The sequence below is a fragment of the Dermacentor andersoni genome, chromosome 1 (assembly GCF_023375885.2).
Source record: "Dermacentor andersoni chromosome 1, qqDerAnde1_hic_scaffold, whole genome shotgun sequence".
NCBI lineage: Eukaryota > Metazoa > Arthropoda > Arachnida > Ixodida > Ixodidae > Dermacentor > Dermacentor andersoni.
The window spans coordinates 33,598,759-33,616,771 of NC_092814.1; the positions used below are offsets into that span (position 1 = coordinate 33,598,759).

The following is an 18,013-nucleotide window of genomic DNA, read 5'->3' on the forward strand; positions in this document are numbered from 1 at the left end:
AGTTATGACCCCTCTCGCCTCCCAGCTAGCCCAGATTCCTGACCTCCACCACATCTTTTATGCCGACGACATCACCCTCTGGTGTTCGTCTGGTTCTCCCGGTCACGTACAGGACACCCTGCAACGTGGCCTCGATCTCATCAACTCCTTTCTCTCCACTGCTGGCTTGTCACCTGCTCCGGAGAAATCCGAGCTTCTCCTTCTTAACTACTCCTCATACCAGCGCTCCCGCAACGCCCTAATCTCCCTCCACCTTTCCGGCTCTCCCATTCCTATTGTCCCCCAATGCAAAGTTCTTGGCTTCCCGTTGCATGCAGCCAAGAATGTGCAAGCCCTACACCACGCTGTGAGGACTTGTCACTCGGTAACTCACCTCCTGCGGCGCGTGGTCACTCGGCGCTCGGGCCTCCACGAGGCTCATGCGTGCCGAGTTGCCCATGCGCTCGCCCTCAACAAGTTCCTGTACTTTGTGCCTTACGTTTCCTTCACCCACACTCAGCTTAACACTCTCGAGACTGCCCTTGTGGGCCTCTACAAGGCAGCTCTCAACCTCCCTATCACCACCTCCACTGCTAAGCTCTTTGCCACAGGCCTCTTCGTTCTCTTCTCTCTCTCCACCGTGACTCCCAGCTTGCCCGGCTTTCTCTTACCCGTCAGGGTCAGTGGTTACTGGCCCAGGCGGGTATCTCTCCCATTCCCGTTTCCTCCTTTACCTCTCCAAAATCCACTCCGGCGCCCAATCTTCGCATTCTCCCCCTCCCGTCCAATATGTCCCCTGTCCTGCATGCCGGCCGTCGTCACGCGGCCGCGCAGCATCATTCCCCCCTCTTTACTACCCAGGGAGTAGCCTACACGGATGCCTCTTTCATAGCTCCTCGAGGTTTCTGCGGCTACGCTATCTACCATCCCCACCTCCCAGCACCTGAAACTCACACGAGTGGGCCGTACCTACACCCTCCGGATGCACTCTCCCTCGAGGTCCTTGCCATTGTACATGCCCTACAATCATTTCCCTCCCTGCCCTCGCTCCCAGAGTACACGATATACACAGACTCCCATGCCGTCATTCGCCACATACAGAACCGCACCCTACCCCATTCACTCCAACAAGAGGTTGAACGAGCGGTCTCCGCACTGCAACCTTCCACCGTTTTCCTCCGCTGGGTCCCTGGACATTCGGGGATTGACGGCAATGAGCTGGCCCATCAGCTCGCCCGTGACGTTTTTAACCGGACACCGTTGATCCCCTGGTCGGGGCCCTCGGAGGATTCTGGGGGACTCTGCCTGCGCCGCACTATCAAGAAAGTTTACCTCCAGCTCCGTCTCGACAAGCGCCTCTACCCTCCCCCTCATCCATCACTCACTGTGCCGGAGGCTCGCCTTCTGCGGCACATCCAAATGAATGCACTGGTTATGCCTTCCCGCCTCTTTCTCTATCGCTATCGCTCCGACGCCTCCTGTCCCAACTGCCCCTCTACTTATGCAGACCTATCCCATTGCCTATTCTACTGTCCGGCTGCTCAGCAATCAAGTTCCTATCCTCCGCCTTCGCTTTCCATCACCACCTGGCTCGACTGGCTTGGCGCTGAAGGTGAAGAAGAACAGCATCGACTGGCCACCCAGGCGGTCGATATGCTCGGCCTGTAATTTTTGGCTGAATAAAAGTCTTATACTACTACTACTACTAAATAAAAGTTCGTCTATCTGTCAATATGTGAATACGAGGGGACATCAAAATGTTTTGATCATTATGCTTAAGTATTGGAGCTATGCAAATGAATTTTTGCCAGTACTACTATAATCATTTAAGTCTATGTGCACAATAGTGCAAGGACCGTGCTAATGCGTTTCTTTTTTTACTTTTTTTTTTTTTCTGGTGTAGGTGATGTTAGTATCCCGGAAGATGGAAAAGAGTAGGGCTTGCAGAGTTAATAAATTTCTACATTTTAAGGGTTATAGTGACCAGTGAATTCATGATGAAATGAAGGCTGTCTATGGTGATGGTTGTCCATCATATGCCACTGTTGTGAGGTGGAAAATAAATTTTCAAACTGGTCACAGGACTCTCACTAACAAGCCCAGAGCTGGATGACCTTCTTTCACTGATAATGAGGCAATGGTGAAAAATAAATAGGAATATGCAACATAATTTACCATAACATTGACTTCATAAGTTATACTAGTGACAATATATGAAGAAATTATTATACGGAAGACGTTGCAATCCCACCTTAAGGAACTCTTGGTACTGCACACGAACTTGAGGCAGTGTGTCTGAAGTTGTGACTACCACGTTTGGTGGTACCCTGCCCCAGTTACAGGTGCGGTATTGGTCCGGCAGGGCTGTCTCGCCACTTGGACAAAGAAGTCGGAATCGATCTGGAGGTGGCTGGCCCAGGAACATTTCATCCAGTGTAGTGTGCTTCACAAAGGCTACTTCCCCTTTTTCCATGAGGCAGTGCAGTGCACCTTGGTAGCCAGAAAATGGGTCATTACCCGAACATCGCTCGCCTGGGTGCCCCATGCACAACTCGCACATCTTCGGTGGGTTGTCACCTGCACACCCAAGAAATCACAGTATGTAATCCTTCTACAAGATATGTCTCAAACAAACAGTCTCAATATGTCTCAAACAAACAGTGTCACTCAAGACACCATCCTGGAAACAAGAATTACAGCATAAAACCAGTAACTAGTGCTCAAAAATGGTGTGATCGAACACACTATTTAATTTTTGTGCCTTCTACTATGACCCATATACTACTGTAATATTGGACCCTGAATAAAATGCAAACAGGAAAAAACAAAACAGAAGATGTCGTATCTGTGATCACATAAAAGTGCTGTATCACCATGCAGCGTGGTTAGCCATTAAAGGGACATTAAAGGCAAATATTACATCAATGTGGACTGTTAAAATACCATTCAAGAAACCCCACAGCACATGTTTCATGCCAAGAAACCCATTAGTTTTAGAGAAAATCACATTTAAGGGACTGGATTCCTCTAGCACATTTCAAATTGCCTGCCACGGGCAAGGAGGTGCAACGTTACACAGTAATTACAGCAGAAAACCAGTAACCTGCACTCAAAAATGGTGTGATTGAACACATAACTCATTTCTTGTGCCTTCTACTATGACCCATATACTACTGTTACAAGTGTAAAATCAGATATGAATGAAATGCAAACTGGAAAAAACAAAACAGAAGACGTCTTATCTGTGATTATATAAAAGTGCTATATCGCCATGCAGTGTGATTAGCCTTTAAAGGGAGACTAAAGGCAAATATTAAGTCAAAGTGGATTTAAAATACCATTCCAGAAACCCCGCAGCACATGTTTCGTGCCGAGAAACCAGTTAGTTTAAGAGGAAATCGTGTCTGAAGGGCCCGCATTCCTCTAGCACAATTCAAATCGCCCGCCATGAGCGAGAAGGTGTGAAGTTACATAGGTCCATCACCACCCTTTACTGTCATCAATGAGTGAAGTGGCACTCGACAGCCAGCGCTACAGTTTTTTGTGCAAAACGTGACAGTACAGCCAGAAATCGAATAACACAGCTGACAGCATCCCAAGATATCACGTGGACGCAGCATTTCCTGCTGCTTGCAGAAATTTCGCTTGTCACCTTGAAGTCTGTGCAGCAGCCTGCTTGTTACTGTGCGATTGCATAACATGACTGCAACCAGTGCATCCGCTACGATCCAAATTCCCTCTTGCTACTTGGTCTCCTTCAAGACAGCAAGAAATAAATGTGGGCATGTGCAAATAGTGGATTTTGAGTTCGGAGCGAATTCAAAGCAAATGGCGATTAGGGACGACTATTTTCGAATTAAATATTAAATAGCTGTTGCGCAGAGAAGTGGTTGCACACTCATATGCATAGGAACTACATCATATTGGAATTAATTACTTGTTCTGCGGAAGAATAAGACAAAAATTTATTGCAGTAGAACTCGTGAACTAAATGTCAAAGATACAAGAGGTTAATGAATAGCAAAGCATCATGCGTCGTTAACGATTTTTGTGCATGTAAGAAGTTAGTGAGAAGAACACAAAAGTAAAACAAGGCACAAAAATGTGGACTATTGCAATGATTAGAGGAAGTGTAAACAGAAGATAGTGGCGTACCAATGCTTTTATTCTGATTAGATGTCTAAGTTACACTTATGAGACATCTCTATGTTCATTCTGTGACTGGTGACAGCAAGTGCACCTGTGTAATTAGAAACACACACTAGGCCTCGTTACACTTCCCCTTTCCACTTTTAGTATGCTTCAATGCACGGCAGATATGCTTCATCCCAAAACATCACTGTATTGCTGCGAAGCTGAATATAGGAAACCGATCATTACACTTCAAAAAGTTGAGTACTGAATTTTTTTTAGAAGTGAATATCAAATAGCACAATATTCAAAACTACTATGAGGAAATTCGAATATTCGCAAGACACTAAATACCTGGTAAAATAAGCCTTCGCTTCGTCTCATTTCACACCGAGTACAGAGTATCCAATTTCGTGTGCGCAAGCTCTATCTTGGAGGCCACGAAGTCACAAAAGTGTTTTGATTTCTAGCTATCAGATGGCACTAGAGCATTTACCACTGGCAGCATGGAATACATTTTTACTGATGACGATGGCATTTGATTAAGACATTTGGCCTCATGGCAAGTTTGAGATTTCTTTACGGGCGTACGAGTGTATTGATGTAGACAACAATGAAAGTTTGTCATACTCTTTTTCGTGATGTCGCATCCATGCATATAGTTGTCATATAGCAAGACACAACAGTGCAACAGAGCCTGTCTGTTGTGTTGCTTGTCGTTATTGCTGTTGAGTTTGCGATAACGAGATCAACCACATGCTAGAAGGGGGGGGAGGGGGGGGGCATGAAGGTGTGCATCTCCTTTTCTAGCCCGGCCGTAGCTGGGCATGGCTGAGCACATATGTGGCCCACACACCCTGTCCTAGAGGTAACATACAATATGGAAAAGTCTGTCAGCAAGCTTTCACAGAAAGCTAACTTTCCCAAACCAAGATGGCCCCATTCCTGCTAGTAGCGCTGTTAAAGACGGGACACGCGTTTTGAAACATTTGACGGTGTGGGGAAAGAACAGTGGCAGGAATGATGTCACTGACCCGCATGTTGATACTTAAATCACCGATTCTAGCCCAAAGTATGCCATCTTGGCTGTATCAAGTAAGGTATGTGGAGAAGTGCAATTGCAGGTTTTGCATATCGTCTGTTTGAAGCCAGTGCAAACCTAGGGTGAGACGAGATGACTGTGGATTCATGTGTGCTGTCTTCCAGCACATTTTGTGCTGGAGATTGCATAATCTCAAATTTGGGAGATGCGTTGCAGCGAGAGGCAGCCACAGAGTTCACCCCTCTCTGCCTGCACTCTTAAAGGGACCCTGAAACGATTTTGACGATTTTCTACAAACGTACTGAGTCGTTAGAGCAGGTCCTTCTGATCATTAATTGACACATCTAAGTGCTCCGCGTAGAGCGTGTAATTTATTATAAGGTTTTAAAAATGCACATCGCTGCCGATCGCAGCACAGTGCTCGGCGGAATTTTAAGCCGCCCCTACCCATATGACCGAAATCACCCATATGACGTCAGTGGGGCGAGCTATCCGACTGGCTGACCAGGGCGTGTGATCGATAATTTTTCCAACATTATGGTAAACAAATGATGTTCCTAATAGCTGGAATGTTAGTTAATTTGTTTGTATAAAAAGAAAGTAACATAAAGAGAATGCACAAGAACAATTTTTCAGTACACTTAAGCACTTCTGGCACGCAGCAAGTGTCATCTGCTTGTGTTACAACGTGCTCCGTCTTTGACGAGAGCTCCGCCGTCAGTGTCGATCTGTCTTTTCACGAGCGCTATGATTCAACTTTGTTGCGTTGTGGACTGCAAACGTAGCGACTGGCAATAGGTCAAGCTGCGACATTGTGTCCCTCTGCAAGCCAGTAGACAAGTGACCTGGCTGCAGCGCATCGAACTGCCGCTATCCGATTGGCGCCAGGATTTGCGCGATTGCGGCCGTCACTTTACATCGGAAGATTACTAACGCAATAGCGTTTCGCGAGTCTGGTATTAGGGTAAACGCAAGCGCAAGGCTGTGTCCTCTTGCGTGTCGTTTCAGGGGATAAGCGCAAATGTGAATGGTCTGCACAGTGCAGCCACCTTGTGGCTTAGAGCTCAACCACACGCAGTAGCAGTAACAAAACGTATTCTTTTTGCTGCTGGTGTAAATTTTTCGCAGAAGTGCAATCGTTAACACTTTGTTTTTGTAAATGTTTAAAATGCTTTACACTTGGTTAGAGCAATATTAGCTCTTTCTTTGGCTGGTTAAGCTCTGCGCCAATGGGTGGCAGGACCATGGAGACCGGTCAGGCAGCTCACGTACATCTACGCTAAGGTTCCTTCATCAGATTGAGTTTATGCCTCCACCGTTCCGTTGACACTTCAGCTAGTGTGTGATTACCGGAATACGAGACACATTCGGCGCTACGACAGAATGCTCGCAACGCACGCTGCTTCGATAGCTCTCGCTTGGGGTCGACGACCAAGCGGTTAGCGGAGAGGTTTCGCGCGGGCAGGGGCGGGCTTCGAAACAACCGGAAGTGGACGATGTGACGTCGCATCGTGACGCAGAACCAGTGAAGGCGGAGCTTAGCCCCGATCACTCGGTGAACGAGTTAAAGGGACACTAAAGGTTAATATTAAGTCAACGTGGACTGTTGAAATACCATCCCAGAAACCTCGAAACGCTTGTTTCGTGCGAAGAAGAGACTTATTTTAAGAGAAAATGCGTTCTGAAGCGTCCGCGTACCTCTAGCGCAGTTCAAATCACCCGCCCTCCGATCGAGGAGTATTGACGTCATGGTCTCATAGTGACATTGCGCCTTCGGTGAGTAAAACGGCTCCCGCAGACGGCGCTACGGCTTTCCTGCACAAAACGCAAACGCGCAGCCAGAAACAGAGCCAAGACAAAGCTGACAGCAGCGCGAAAGCGGAATTATGGTGGCTAGCGGGAAGGAAAGCGCACGACGATAAGCTGGTTCTTTATTTTATGACCCCAACTTCGACGCTGGTTGCAATGGATGGCCCTGACAACGACACATTAGCTCGTGATGCTGGGCTCGAGTTAAGCGATTTAAGCACTGATGAACGTGGCCTGCTGTTGAGGGCTCGCGCTGCCAGCGTCTTTGTGTACTACTACGATGACGGCCTGCTCTGAAAGGCACTTCACGCGACTTCAGTAAGTCGGCGTTGAACTCGTAATCCTCTGGATGAAAGTGCAGCGAGCGACTACGTGATTTTTCGGCGCTTTGCCAGTGCGCTGTGGCAGAGGTACGGCACTTAACCACTTCGAACGGAGAGGTTCACTCGTTCGCACACAGTGATAAGTAACGTTGGATTCGCCGCGGCAACTGCCCTTGGCCAAGTTCCGCGGAGCGTTCGCGCATCCCACGACATCACATGGACGTGGCATTCTCGCTGCTTGTTCCAAATGCAAGTTTCGCGAGCCAGCAGGACAACTGCAGCACGACGCGATAAAGAAACAACTGAAACTCCAAAGCGAACGTGGCGCAAAGTCGAGCGCGCAGAGTCGAGCGAAAACGAAACCTTTCGATCCCCCATACTACTAAAGGGTAACGTCAAAATGTTATTTTTTTTTAAAATCAAATAGAAGTATACAAGTAGCATTTTCTTCCGTCTTATAATCTAATGAAATTATCTTTTTAATACGAGTAGTTGAGTACTAGTGACATAAATTATGATGAGGAGTGCTTTCGTCATCGGGCTTGTACCGGAATGTCGCTGGGGGGTCTCAAATTGTGTCTTGCATTTACCTCAATTTCTCGGTTACTAAAGCTCTGTTCGCGATTATATTGACACCTTAGACGTTCTAGAGCATTGCTTTATCACTTTAACTTGACTTTCTGGTAACCTTTAGTGTCCCTTTAAGGAGGAAAAGCATGGCTAGGGAGGAGGGTAACTTGTAATCGCTTGTAGCTCCATTAATATGTAACGCTTCACTTAAATTGTGGTGCGAATGTTCTACTTAAGCTGTACCCTACAGGTCTACAAAGTTTGTCCGAACCGTTTCAGGGACCCTTTAATGATAGCACGATCCCACTGTGGGCAACACTACAGTCGCGAAGGTAGACAGGACGTGAAAGCTTCACAGGCTCGGCTTCGTACGACCGATGTGAAGATATCGTCGACACAGCACAAAACCGTATCTTTTGTGGCCGACTCTCAAGAACAAAATTAATGTTTTTCTCAATGACATTGTTTTATTCTTTTCAATTTCAGAAAATCTTATGGCCCCTTCCGTGTAAGAAAAGTTCAGTGGCAACTGTACTTATTTGCATAACAGTTCAAATTTTAATATAACAAAATTTCATTATAACGAGGTAAAGTGCCAATTTCATAGAGTTCGTCCATATCGAGGTTCAACTATATTATTTTCTTACAGCTAGAGCAACACGTCCCACCAATGCTGGCGTACAATCGCTATCACGCTAACCTATCACTGTTTCCAGTATGTTTTCAGCATATAACTTCATGATCACGACCGCAACTGCAGATCAAAACTTCTGATAAAAAAAATTTTTAACTGTGTTTTCTGCGATAGTACTGTACGATTGGACAAGCTGACCGATAAGCTTTCCGTTGCATTAAAAAAAAAAAGAAAGGAAAAAGAAACTGGTGCATAAAAATGGGTTGTTGGTCCCTTTAACTCTTTCTTACTGGGCCTACAGAAATCGATCAATTTGAGTTTTTCTACACATTGTTAAAGAATGGAATTCTTCTACTAGTAGCAACACCATGCATCGTACGAAATGATGACTGAACTTTTAACTATTGGTGAAATTCTACCATTATGGGCAGATTGGGTAGTCTGAAAAAATAAAACTTTGGAGGTTTTGTCGAAACTAACCTCCACTGCTCCTAGCACTTCCAACAAAATGGTGCAAAATTTGCACATTGGTCAACTCACCAACATAAATTTTAAATGAAAGCAGCAGTGAAGACACGGAAGCTTCTATTAGGCTGTCCAATTTTTTAAATCTGATTTCTAGGCTGTTTTAATGATGTCTCAAAATACAGTAGGTGCACAGGAGTGCATGTTATTTTGATAATTGTGTTCCACTAATATCAAGTGCAACTAATTTTTCCCATGGCGGGCTGCTTTTATCAATGAGCATTTGTACAGCATATGCATAAATAATAAGAACAATCCTTTTCGTCGTGTGGTGTTTTCACTCACACAAGAGCACGCCAGTTGATTTTAGACTGACCTTCGACCGAAGCTTGACTGGCATTCTAATCTCTTACATTATGAACACCATCCTTCTAAATTGTTTTTAATTATCACAGTACAATATTGTGCAACACTCCACACAACTGTACAGTACTGTAGAGGAACTGAACAAAGCACTTGGAGTCCAGTGCCAGTTGAAGATGCACTAGACCAGCTTGCTTGCGCAAAAAAGCTGATCGAACGCAATATACAAGAAAAAAGAAGCTTCTGCATGAACCCTGACAACTATTGCTTCCCGAGCAATAATGAATGAACTAAAGAACTAGTCAAGTGCCTGCTGCAATGAGTAAAAACAAATGCTCGATTGTTCATATCATGTCAAAAGCCCCAAACAAGTCTCTTTAGAACGCACATGACAGTACTGCATCTTTTGCATGTATAACCTGCACCAAAAACACAGAAAATTCACCAGTAAAGTTGGGGCACAGGTTATATGCGAATTTCACCTTCAGGTGTGGCCTCACAGCAGCATGGCATGTGCTGCTGTGAAGCCACACATCAAGGAAAGGTTTTCCGCACCCTTAAAACAAATGTTTGCACCCTTTGGGCCTTATCTTGTCCCACAACAATAATCATCATTTGCATTGCTTGCATTTTCTTTCTTGAAAACTCTGCACTCGCTACTTTCCTGTCAAGAACGAAATGTCACACTGATAATGTGCATGCCGTGTGTGAGCCGGAAGTACTGTGCGCACAGCATTAAAGGAAATGCGGGCAAGATAGATGACAATTATTGTTGTGGGACAAGATAAGCAAGCCCCAATGGGTGCAAACTTTTTTAAGAGTGCGTGATTCAAAGTTTTGTTATCTCCTGGAGAGCCCCACCCGACTCACATCATGTGACTGATCATCCGCGATCACATCCATCGTGTGATTCCAGCTATCCAGAGGAGGGAACACAGAAGCTGGACAAAGATACGATGTAGACGAGTTGTGCATCCGTGAATGGAGACTGTTTTTGTAACGATTTAAGCATTATTGTAGCAGTTATTTACAAGGGTTATACGCACTTTTTTCTTCTTTTCTTGGGCTGTTGTAATTGGGGGTGCGGTAGGTACTATATGCAGTGGTGGGTTAAGCGCGGAAAAATGTGGTAACTATTATTAAACTTGCTTTACAAACATCTGATCATTTTTCTTGTACTTGCATGGTCACTTACTGGATTATTCGTCAAGAAAAAAGTGCAGAGTGAGCTCACTGATCACATATATTTAAATGAGCAGTTGACTGTTAATCAACAAATTGGACACGAACTGCATTTATCCACACAACACCTTTAAATAAATAAAAAACAATGTTGTAACTTGGTTGTGCAACCACTAATACAGCCATGAACCTACTCAATAACTAAATACTATGTTTTGTAACAGCCTCTTTGCTTATCATGTCTTCTTCACATATAGGGCAGAACAAGACAGTGGACACAACATACACTGTGGATACATGAGACTGACCCCACAGGTTCAGAATCTCTTGGCATGCACAAAAATCAAGTTTGGGCAAACCTGTTGGGTTGTGCTTATCAATCAGAGAGTTTGGTGCACAGCTTGGGCCAAAGAATGAAGCAGCACTTTTGACAAGGTTGTTGCAGTCAGTTACTTCAAGGACGTTCTCGTGGATCAGTGTCGCCATGGGAACCACCCAGCCGGCCATGTCACCCACACTGGTAAAGCAGACAGACTTGTTCCTCAGATCATTCAGTGAGCGAAACTCGGACCGGGCGTGAATGATAGCCACCGAATAGTAGCCAGCGTCTCTTTCTGAAAAGTAAAGAGTCAAAATGTGTAAGAAGTATGCAAAGCAGACAAAATGAGAGCCGACGTTACATTTTCCAGAAAGTTTGTAAGTCCAAAAAAATAAAAAAAAATTATGCAGATACTACACACTGTGGGAAGTGATGCCATGTTAGGCATTTGCAAGTAGCTGGCTATCCAGCATCGTTTGGGATTCTGCAAAGCATTATTATTTAGAAAGACAAACACGTTTGCTTAAGGTGAGCACTGTGCATGTGACAACAGCAGCAAGATTATGATGGCAACGACAACAGTATGAAAGTGGTGGCGTGGCATGACAACAGACTTTTTTTTTGTGCTCCAAGAAACAAACGTTACAATTTGACCTGGGCCGATCCCAAAGGTGGTACAATGTAACACAGCATCTACATAGTACTAGTTGCAACGACACAAGAACCAAGCAAGATTTTGTGCATCACTAGACAGTAGAGAGGTTTAGCTTGTCCGGTATTCAGGTAAACGGGAGTGGCCTGCATGGTGCAGCCACCTGGTGGCACAGAGAACCAAGTGTATTTTACTTTGCTGCAGGTGTAAATTTTTGGCAGAAACACGATTACGCCAGTGCCAAAAATTTACACCAGCAGTGAAATAGAATACACTTGGTTAATGCAATATTAGCTGTTTTGTCTCTTTGAGCTCTGTGCCACCAGGTGGCTGCACCATGCTGGCCGCTCACGTTTACGCCTCTGCCCCAATGCCTCCACGCCCCATCTGTCAGCGTTTACCCGAATACCGGACAAGCTAAGTCTCTCCAGTGTCCACGAACGTGGATGTGGGGTAACCCCTTGTGCCTTTGTCCACCTCGCCTTGACTTCAGACTTTGTGAGCCATGTTGAGACCGACAACTGGCATCAATTTAAACATGCCAATGGCTATCCTCCCGAGCAAAATGGCAGGTTCTGCAAAAGTGACAGTTTTCAGCAGTGACGATGTGGTAGTCAACGTAGGAGTCGCTGATGGGCAATGCTGCGTCAGTGGTGTGCTGTTGCAGCTTTTGGACGTAACAGCCAGGAAAAAAAAAGTTGGAGACGAGAAGCTAATATGCATGTCCCCATAAAAACTAAATGGGATTGGTGTTACAGAAATTAACTCTTTTCCTAATGCACAAATTGGGCATCATTAGCCCGCTAACGATGGTTTGAAACACTGTTTTGAGAGCTTCTGCACCACTCATGGATACACTGTGCTATTGGATGTGAAAGAGGAGAACTGTACTTTTGTTTTCTAAGCAGTTAGATTTCTTCCCCGCCAGACGGTGATTTTTGAAAGCTCTACAAAGTTTTGCGATCGTCAAAATAGAAAGCAAAAATGGCCACCCGCTAACGATGGTTTGAAATGCCGCTTTCGAGACCTTCTGCGTCACTCATGGACACACTGCGCCATTGGACATGAAGGAAGAGAATTATATTTTTGTTTTATAAGCATTTTGATTTTTTTCACCCCAGGCAGTAATTTTTGAACGCGCTCCTAAGTTTTGCGACCGCTAAAGTGGAAAGCAAAAATGGTTGCCTCCGGGAGCGGCGTGCACGCTTGGAAAGATTGCAGATCTCGTGCTTCCACTGTGCCTGCGGCTGATTTTATCGATTGATCGAGCAGCAGAGAGTCTGAGGATGCTGCCTTTTCGTCAGACTTTGACTCTGAGAGCGACGATGATGCAAAACAGCCCGGAACACCGGTGGCCGCAGACCGGCACACCCAACTGTAGTGCTTGCAGTTAAATTCTTGTAGTAGAGTACTTGTTCAATGGAAAAATTGGATTTTTTTCCGGAAATAGTGCCTATTAGAGGGCAATACATTTTTTATAGCGCATAATTCTTGCTATATATTTTTCTTAGTAGATACAAGGCTGTCTTTACAAACTTTGTTCAGTTTTATACCACAATTTTGATTCTGGCAATTTATATCTTTTTTATGACATGCATCTCATTAATAAAACTTTTATGCCTGAAAAGCGAATTTTTTCTGCTTTTTGTTTATGTATTACATAAAATATTGAGTGCAGTAGTTTCTCCAGAAAAAAAATCTGACGTAACCTACAAAAAACACTTTCCCCATGGTAGGGTAAGAGTTAAGAGCTGGGAAAAATTAACGAACAGGAATGTATCAAGGACATTCTGTTTAATGCAACCATGAATATAACGAGAGAGGAGACTTTTGACAATTAGGAAAACCGAAAATAATATGAATATAACTCGTGATGCTTAATCCAAATGTAGCTGTGCACTCTCAATAATTATGATGATGATAATGATAACGATAATAATAATAAAACACTCTGACATAATGTGACGCACGATCCACCATAGCAATGGGCGCCCATGCAGAAACATGTACTAGGATTCATATGGTCTTGCATGGAGTTGGCTGATTTGGCGTTTTACTAGTTTGTGCTGTTACCCTTATTTTGCCTACTTTTCCTGCTTGTGCTTCCTCAAAGACCCCCCCCCCCTTCCCATTCTGTATTTTCCTTAAAGGGGCCCTGAAACACTTCTTAAACTATTTAGGAAAATGTTTCTGATCTGAAGACGAGGCTACCGTGAACATGTGAGCGAAATATTATTGCACTGAATGCAGCAGGAAATTTATAATCTCGTGTCAAAAACAGTGAAAAATCACTTGCTCCTTTCTTCACTATGTCGTCAGCAGCTACGTCACAAGCAACCAAGTAGCCAACCAACTGGCATCGGTAGATTTCATGATTGTGAGAACATTCTCAATAATACTATAATTGCTAATTTTTAGTTAAATAAATGAAAAAGGTACCCGTCTGCAATCTCAAAAAGACCAATAAAGTACTTCATCTTTGCACTTCTGGTCTACGCATGACAGTTGCGCATAGCTGCGTTCGCTGTGCATGGCGAGGTCGCCTCAGCGTGCTGCATAGTGTAGATACTGCAGCCACCACGGGGTGCTGTGACAAGCCCTCTCACCAGCAAGACACTCCGTAACTGCGTGTTCTGACTGGTCTCTGTAACTGATGTAGCTCCAGGTGCCCGAGTGCCCATCTTGCGTTGGGAGAGTACCATGCACGCCTGAACCGAAAGTAGCGTCATAAAGGAAAAAATAAATAAATAAAAATGCCAAACTTTTGGGCAGGGCCATGCCTCCTTGCCATCCCTCCTGTTTAGCTTCCAGCCTACTAGTGCAGACAAAAGGAGAGAGAACACCACACATTGGTGCAATAACCACCTCTAGGTCCGCTTATAGTTCATTCATTCATTCAAATAACTTTATTCAGTGCCCTGCAATTTGGTGGGGTGGGCCTGGACCCCGCCTAGGTTTCGGCCAAGGGTTGTTGGCCCTTGGCGGCTTCTTCGGCTCGCTGGACGGCCCAGAGTTAGTGCTGCAGGTCCGAGCTGAGCAACGCAGATTACCAGCGCGCGCGGAGGCTGTCGCTGTTTGAGGTTGCATCACCGTTATCGTTTATAGTTGAAGGATTAGAAAAATTTTTGCAGCAGGAGATTTGTAAGGCGACGTCATTTAATAGTGCAACCATTTTATTATTACTTAGAAAAGTGTATGAGGGCCCCTTTAGACAGCTGGGCTAGGGATGCCAACTGTCCTAGATCCAGCTATCGTGAATTATGTGAAAAGGCCTCAAGATGTGACCTGACCCTACCAAGACATAGTCAAACCTCATAATAAAGTCACATCTGACATGAAAATACCTTCATTATTGATATTCATTATAAGCATACAAGGTGAATGAGGCAAAAAATTCAAAAATTTCAGATATTATTGTATTCAATAATTTGTTATATCTGTGTTTACTATATTGAGGTCCCACTGTATTTGTCCCTCATCCAGGCCTTGCGAGACTCAGAATTGGATCCTCCTTAACAAGTGAACAAAATGCAGCTTGGAAGTATCAAAGAATCATCCTTAACTATGGAGTGATATATATTTGTTAGTGTAAGACATGCTCCAGCAAACAAGGTATTTGCTATCATGAAGAAACGAGAAGAAAGGGGGTCAACCGAGGGGCCCAATTTTTATCAGTCATATCATAAGAATCCAATAAATACCAACACCAAGGATAACATAGGGGAAATTACTTGTGCTTAATAAATGAAATAAAGAAACGATAAATTATTGGAAATTAAAGTGGATGAAAAGACAACTTGCCACAGGTGGGGAACGATCCCACAACCTTCGCATAAATGAAATAAAGAAAAATGATATATTAATGGAAATGAAAGTGGATGAAAAAAACAACTTGTCACAGGTAAAGAACAATCTCACAACCTTCGCATGTGAAGGTTGTGGGATCGTTATGACACTTCTATTGACATAGAGCTCGCCCTATGACACTCCTATTGGGCAGAACTCTATCGAGCCAAACTCAAATATGCTGAGAAATGAGGGTAAAAATAAAGACTTTGAAGCATTGTCCACCTGAAATGTGACGGCTTGCCACTAACATAAATTTGTCCAATGCTAGAATGTGCAATACTATAGAATCCATTCACTAAGATGGAAAATAAAAATTGGAAAAAAGCTGTGAGATTCATTTATAGCTCATTAGTATAGTGACTGCCACAAAAAAAGCGGACTGCCACCTGTTATGCAATAAAATGGCATTTGTAATTCAAAATTTTTCTTCCAGTTGATTAAAGCTCAATACATCCTTGATATTTTATGCATTTTTGTTTTTTCCATCGGTCGCGCAACATGGAAATGACACTCACTGTGCATGACAGACAATTAAGACTAAGAATAAAAAAGACACATCTTTTCTAGCCCAATTGGTGGGCAGGTTAATCACTATTGACATTGTAATGCAATGATTTATGTCATTTAGTTACATATGAGTAGGTTATGGCTGCATGACATAGTAAAACATTCCTGATGCCTGTTACTTTCCTTCACTGTTTTTCAATCCAATGCGTACACACCCCAACAATCTCATACACAAGATCACAGTATTCATAAATGAATTAATAAAGTAAACATTCATTTGGTTTTGAAATGAAACCATGTAAACTTAATTTCTGAAGCAAACACAAGCACTGATGTGCGTGTGAGTAGCAGCAACACAGTGACCAGGGATAAAGTGAGTAGCTTTTATTTTAGTGCTTATTAAGAAAAATTAAAAATTATATATTTGAAGAAACATTCAAATTATACTAAAACTGAGAAATCCAAAACAACAAAATATATGACATTCTGAATCCTTTGGCGAGCTGTGGGTTATGACAATGACAGTGATGTCAAGCAAAACTGGCCGAGTGCCAACCATAGGGCAGTGCTCCGCAGATCACTAGGAGCCAATCATGTTGGCTTGAAGAGGTTCGGCCATAAAAAGGCCGACCTAGGTTGCCAACCACATCGGCAGTGGCTCAGTTACAGATGCCAGCGCAGATGTGTTGGACTGCATAATGCCAAGCACGAAAGTTTTGGCTGGCCAGAGACGTTGGCCCTTCTCTGCTGACTGATCATATCGGATGCACCATCCACCGCCAACTTCTTTTTTCCTCTTCTGGAAGAGTTATTGGTAGTTGGAAAAGCACTTAATTCTGCTACAGGCAAGCATGTGCGGCACAGCGCTTTCGGGGGGAGGGGATTGGGGAGCGAAAAAGTAGAGAGCAGCAGGCCGCCTCAACCGTCTGTGGCAGTCAGGTCAGGCAGCATTCATGGAGAAATAACTGGCAATAGGCGGGCGCATAGACAGTGACTGTTTCTTTTGTCTTCTGTTTCCCTTCTTTTCTCCTCTTCTGTCCAACGTCCAATGGGAAAGAGCCGTATGGAGATAAGGGGGACTGGGGGACCTTTTGGCGGGAATAAGCATTCTGTGGCTGCTTGATTGGTGCAGCTTTGGATGGTTTCTTTGGTGCTGCACTTCTTGTTTGTGAGAAATTAGCTTTGAATATGCATGTGAAATTTCCACCCTGCAGATTTTCACTTGCTATGGACCTCCACATTTACATGTACGATGAGAAAAACGAGAACAAGGTGAAAGCTGAAGCCAACGTTTCGACAAGTGGACTTGTCTTCTTCAAGGCCTTGAAGAAGACAAGTCCACTTGTCGAAACACTAACTCTAGTTTTTACCTCGTTCTCGTTTTGCTCATTGTTTTGAATTTCCATCTCCCTTGTTCCCCGTTTTCCCTACATTTACATGTAAGTCACACATCTTATTTATGCTATTCAAGCCTATGTCTTTTAGAGTTAACTTGGAGAGAAAGTGTTTTAGTGTCGTTGAAGCTGCGTTTCTTGATTTTGAGAGCTCATCTGCACCTCTTGATCTGTTTAAATCGACATGTTAACAGTGTGACCTAAATTCAATGCTTTGCACTTTTGCAACAGCACTCTATGTGCAAGAGTTCCTATGCTACAGCTTGTTAGGTAAGCAAAGGAGACTGGGTACATTGTGAATCCATGAAGCACTGATTTGTGGCATGCAATGCCCATCGTGTGCTATTTGCCATGCGCAGGATATATATATACGTTGCGGTCGTGGTGACACGTGTAAGATAATTTGAAGAAAGGTGAATTTATTCTTGCCCGCGTCAGATTTTTCCTATGCTAATTTTGAAGCTAAATAATGAGACTGCCTGAGCATGTACGGTGCGTATTTAGTGTTTGTAATGAGAAATCACATATTTATAAAAACCTGCTCCTCAGTACAATGCCTAAAGGGTTATTGAGAGACTACAATGCATTTGGTCCTATATTCACCACCCAAACAATAGTTATACATGATGTTCCATTTCTGAAACATACATAGTACATGTCTTTATTTCAGATGTCAGAGCAGTACCATTGCAGAAGCAGTCAAGTGACCTGGCTGTACAGTTTTCTAGTGAATTTCTGGTTTATGAAATCTCAGGAAGGACGCTCTCAAATACCCGTATAAAACTGTGATTGAT

At 43.9% G+C, this 18,013-nt stretch overlaps 1 protein-coding gene across 1 annotated transcript in view; it reads right to left on the reverse strand.

The window, feature by feature from the left end:
• Tsf2 (transferrin 2) overlaps positions 1 to 18,013 on the reverse strand; it is a 58,900-nt gene that overhangs the window by 25,862 nt on the left and 15,025 nt on the right. The window contains exons 3-4 of the mRNA XM_050193252.3: positions 10,858 to 11,112; positions 2,231 to 2,556 (exon numbers count right to left, since the gene is read on the reverse strand). Coding sequence (XP_050049209.1) covers positions 2,231 to 2,556; positions 10,858 to 11,112 — 581 coding nt within the window. The remainder of the gene's footprint in view (positions 1 to 2,230; positions 2,557 to 10,857; positions 11,113 to 18,013) is intronic.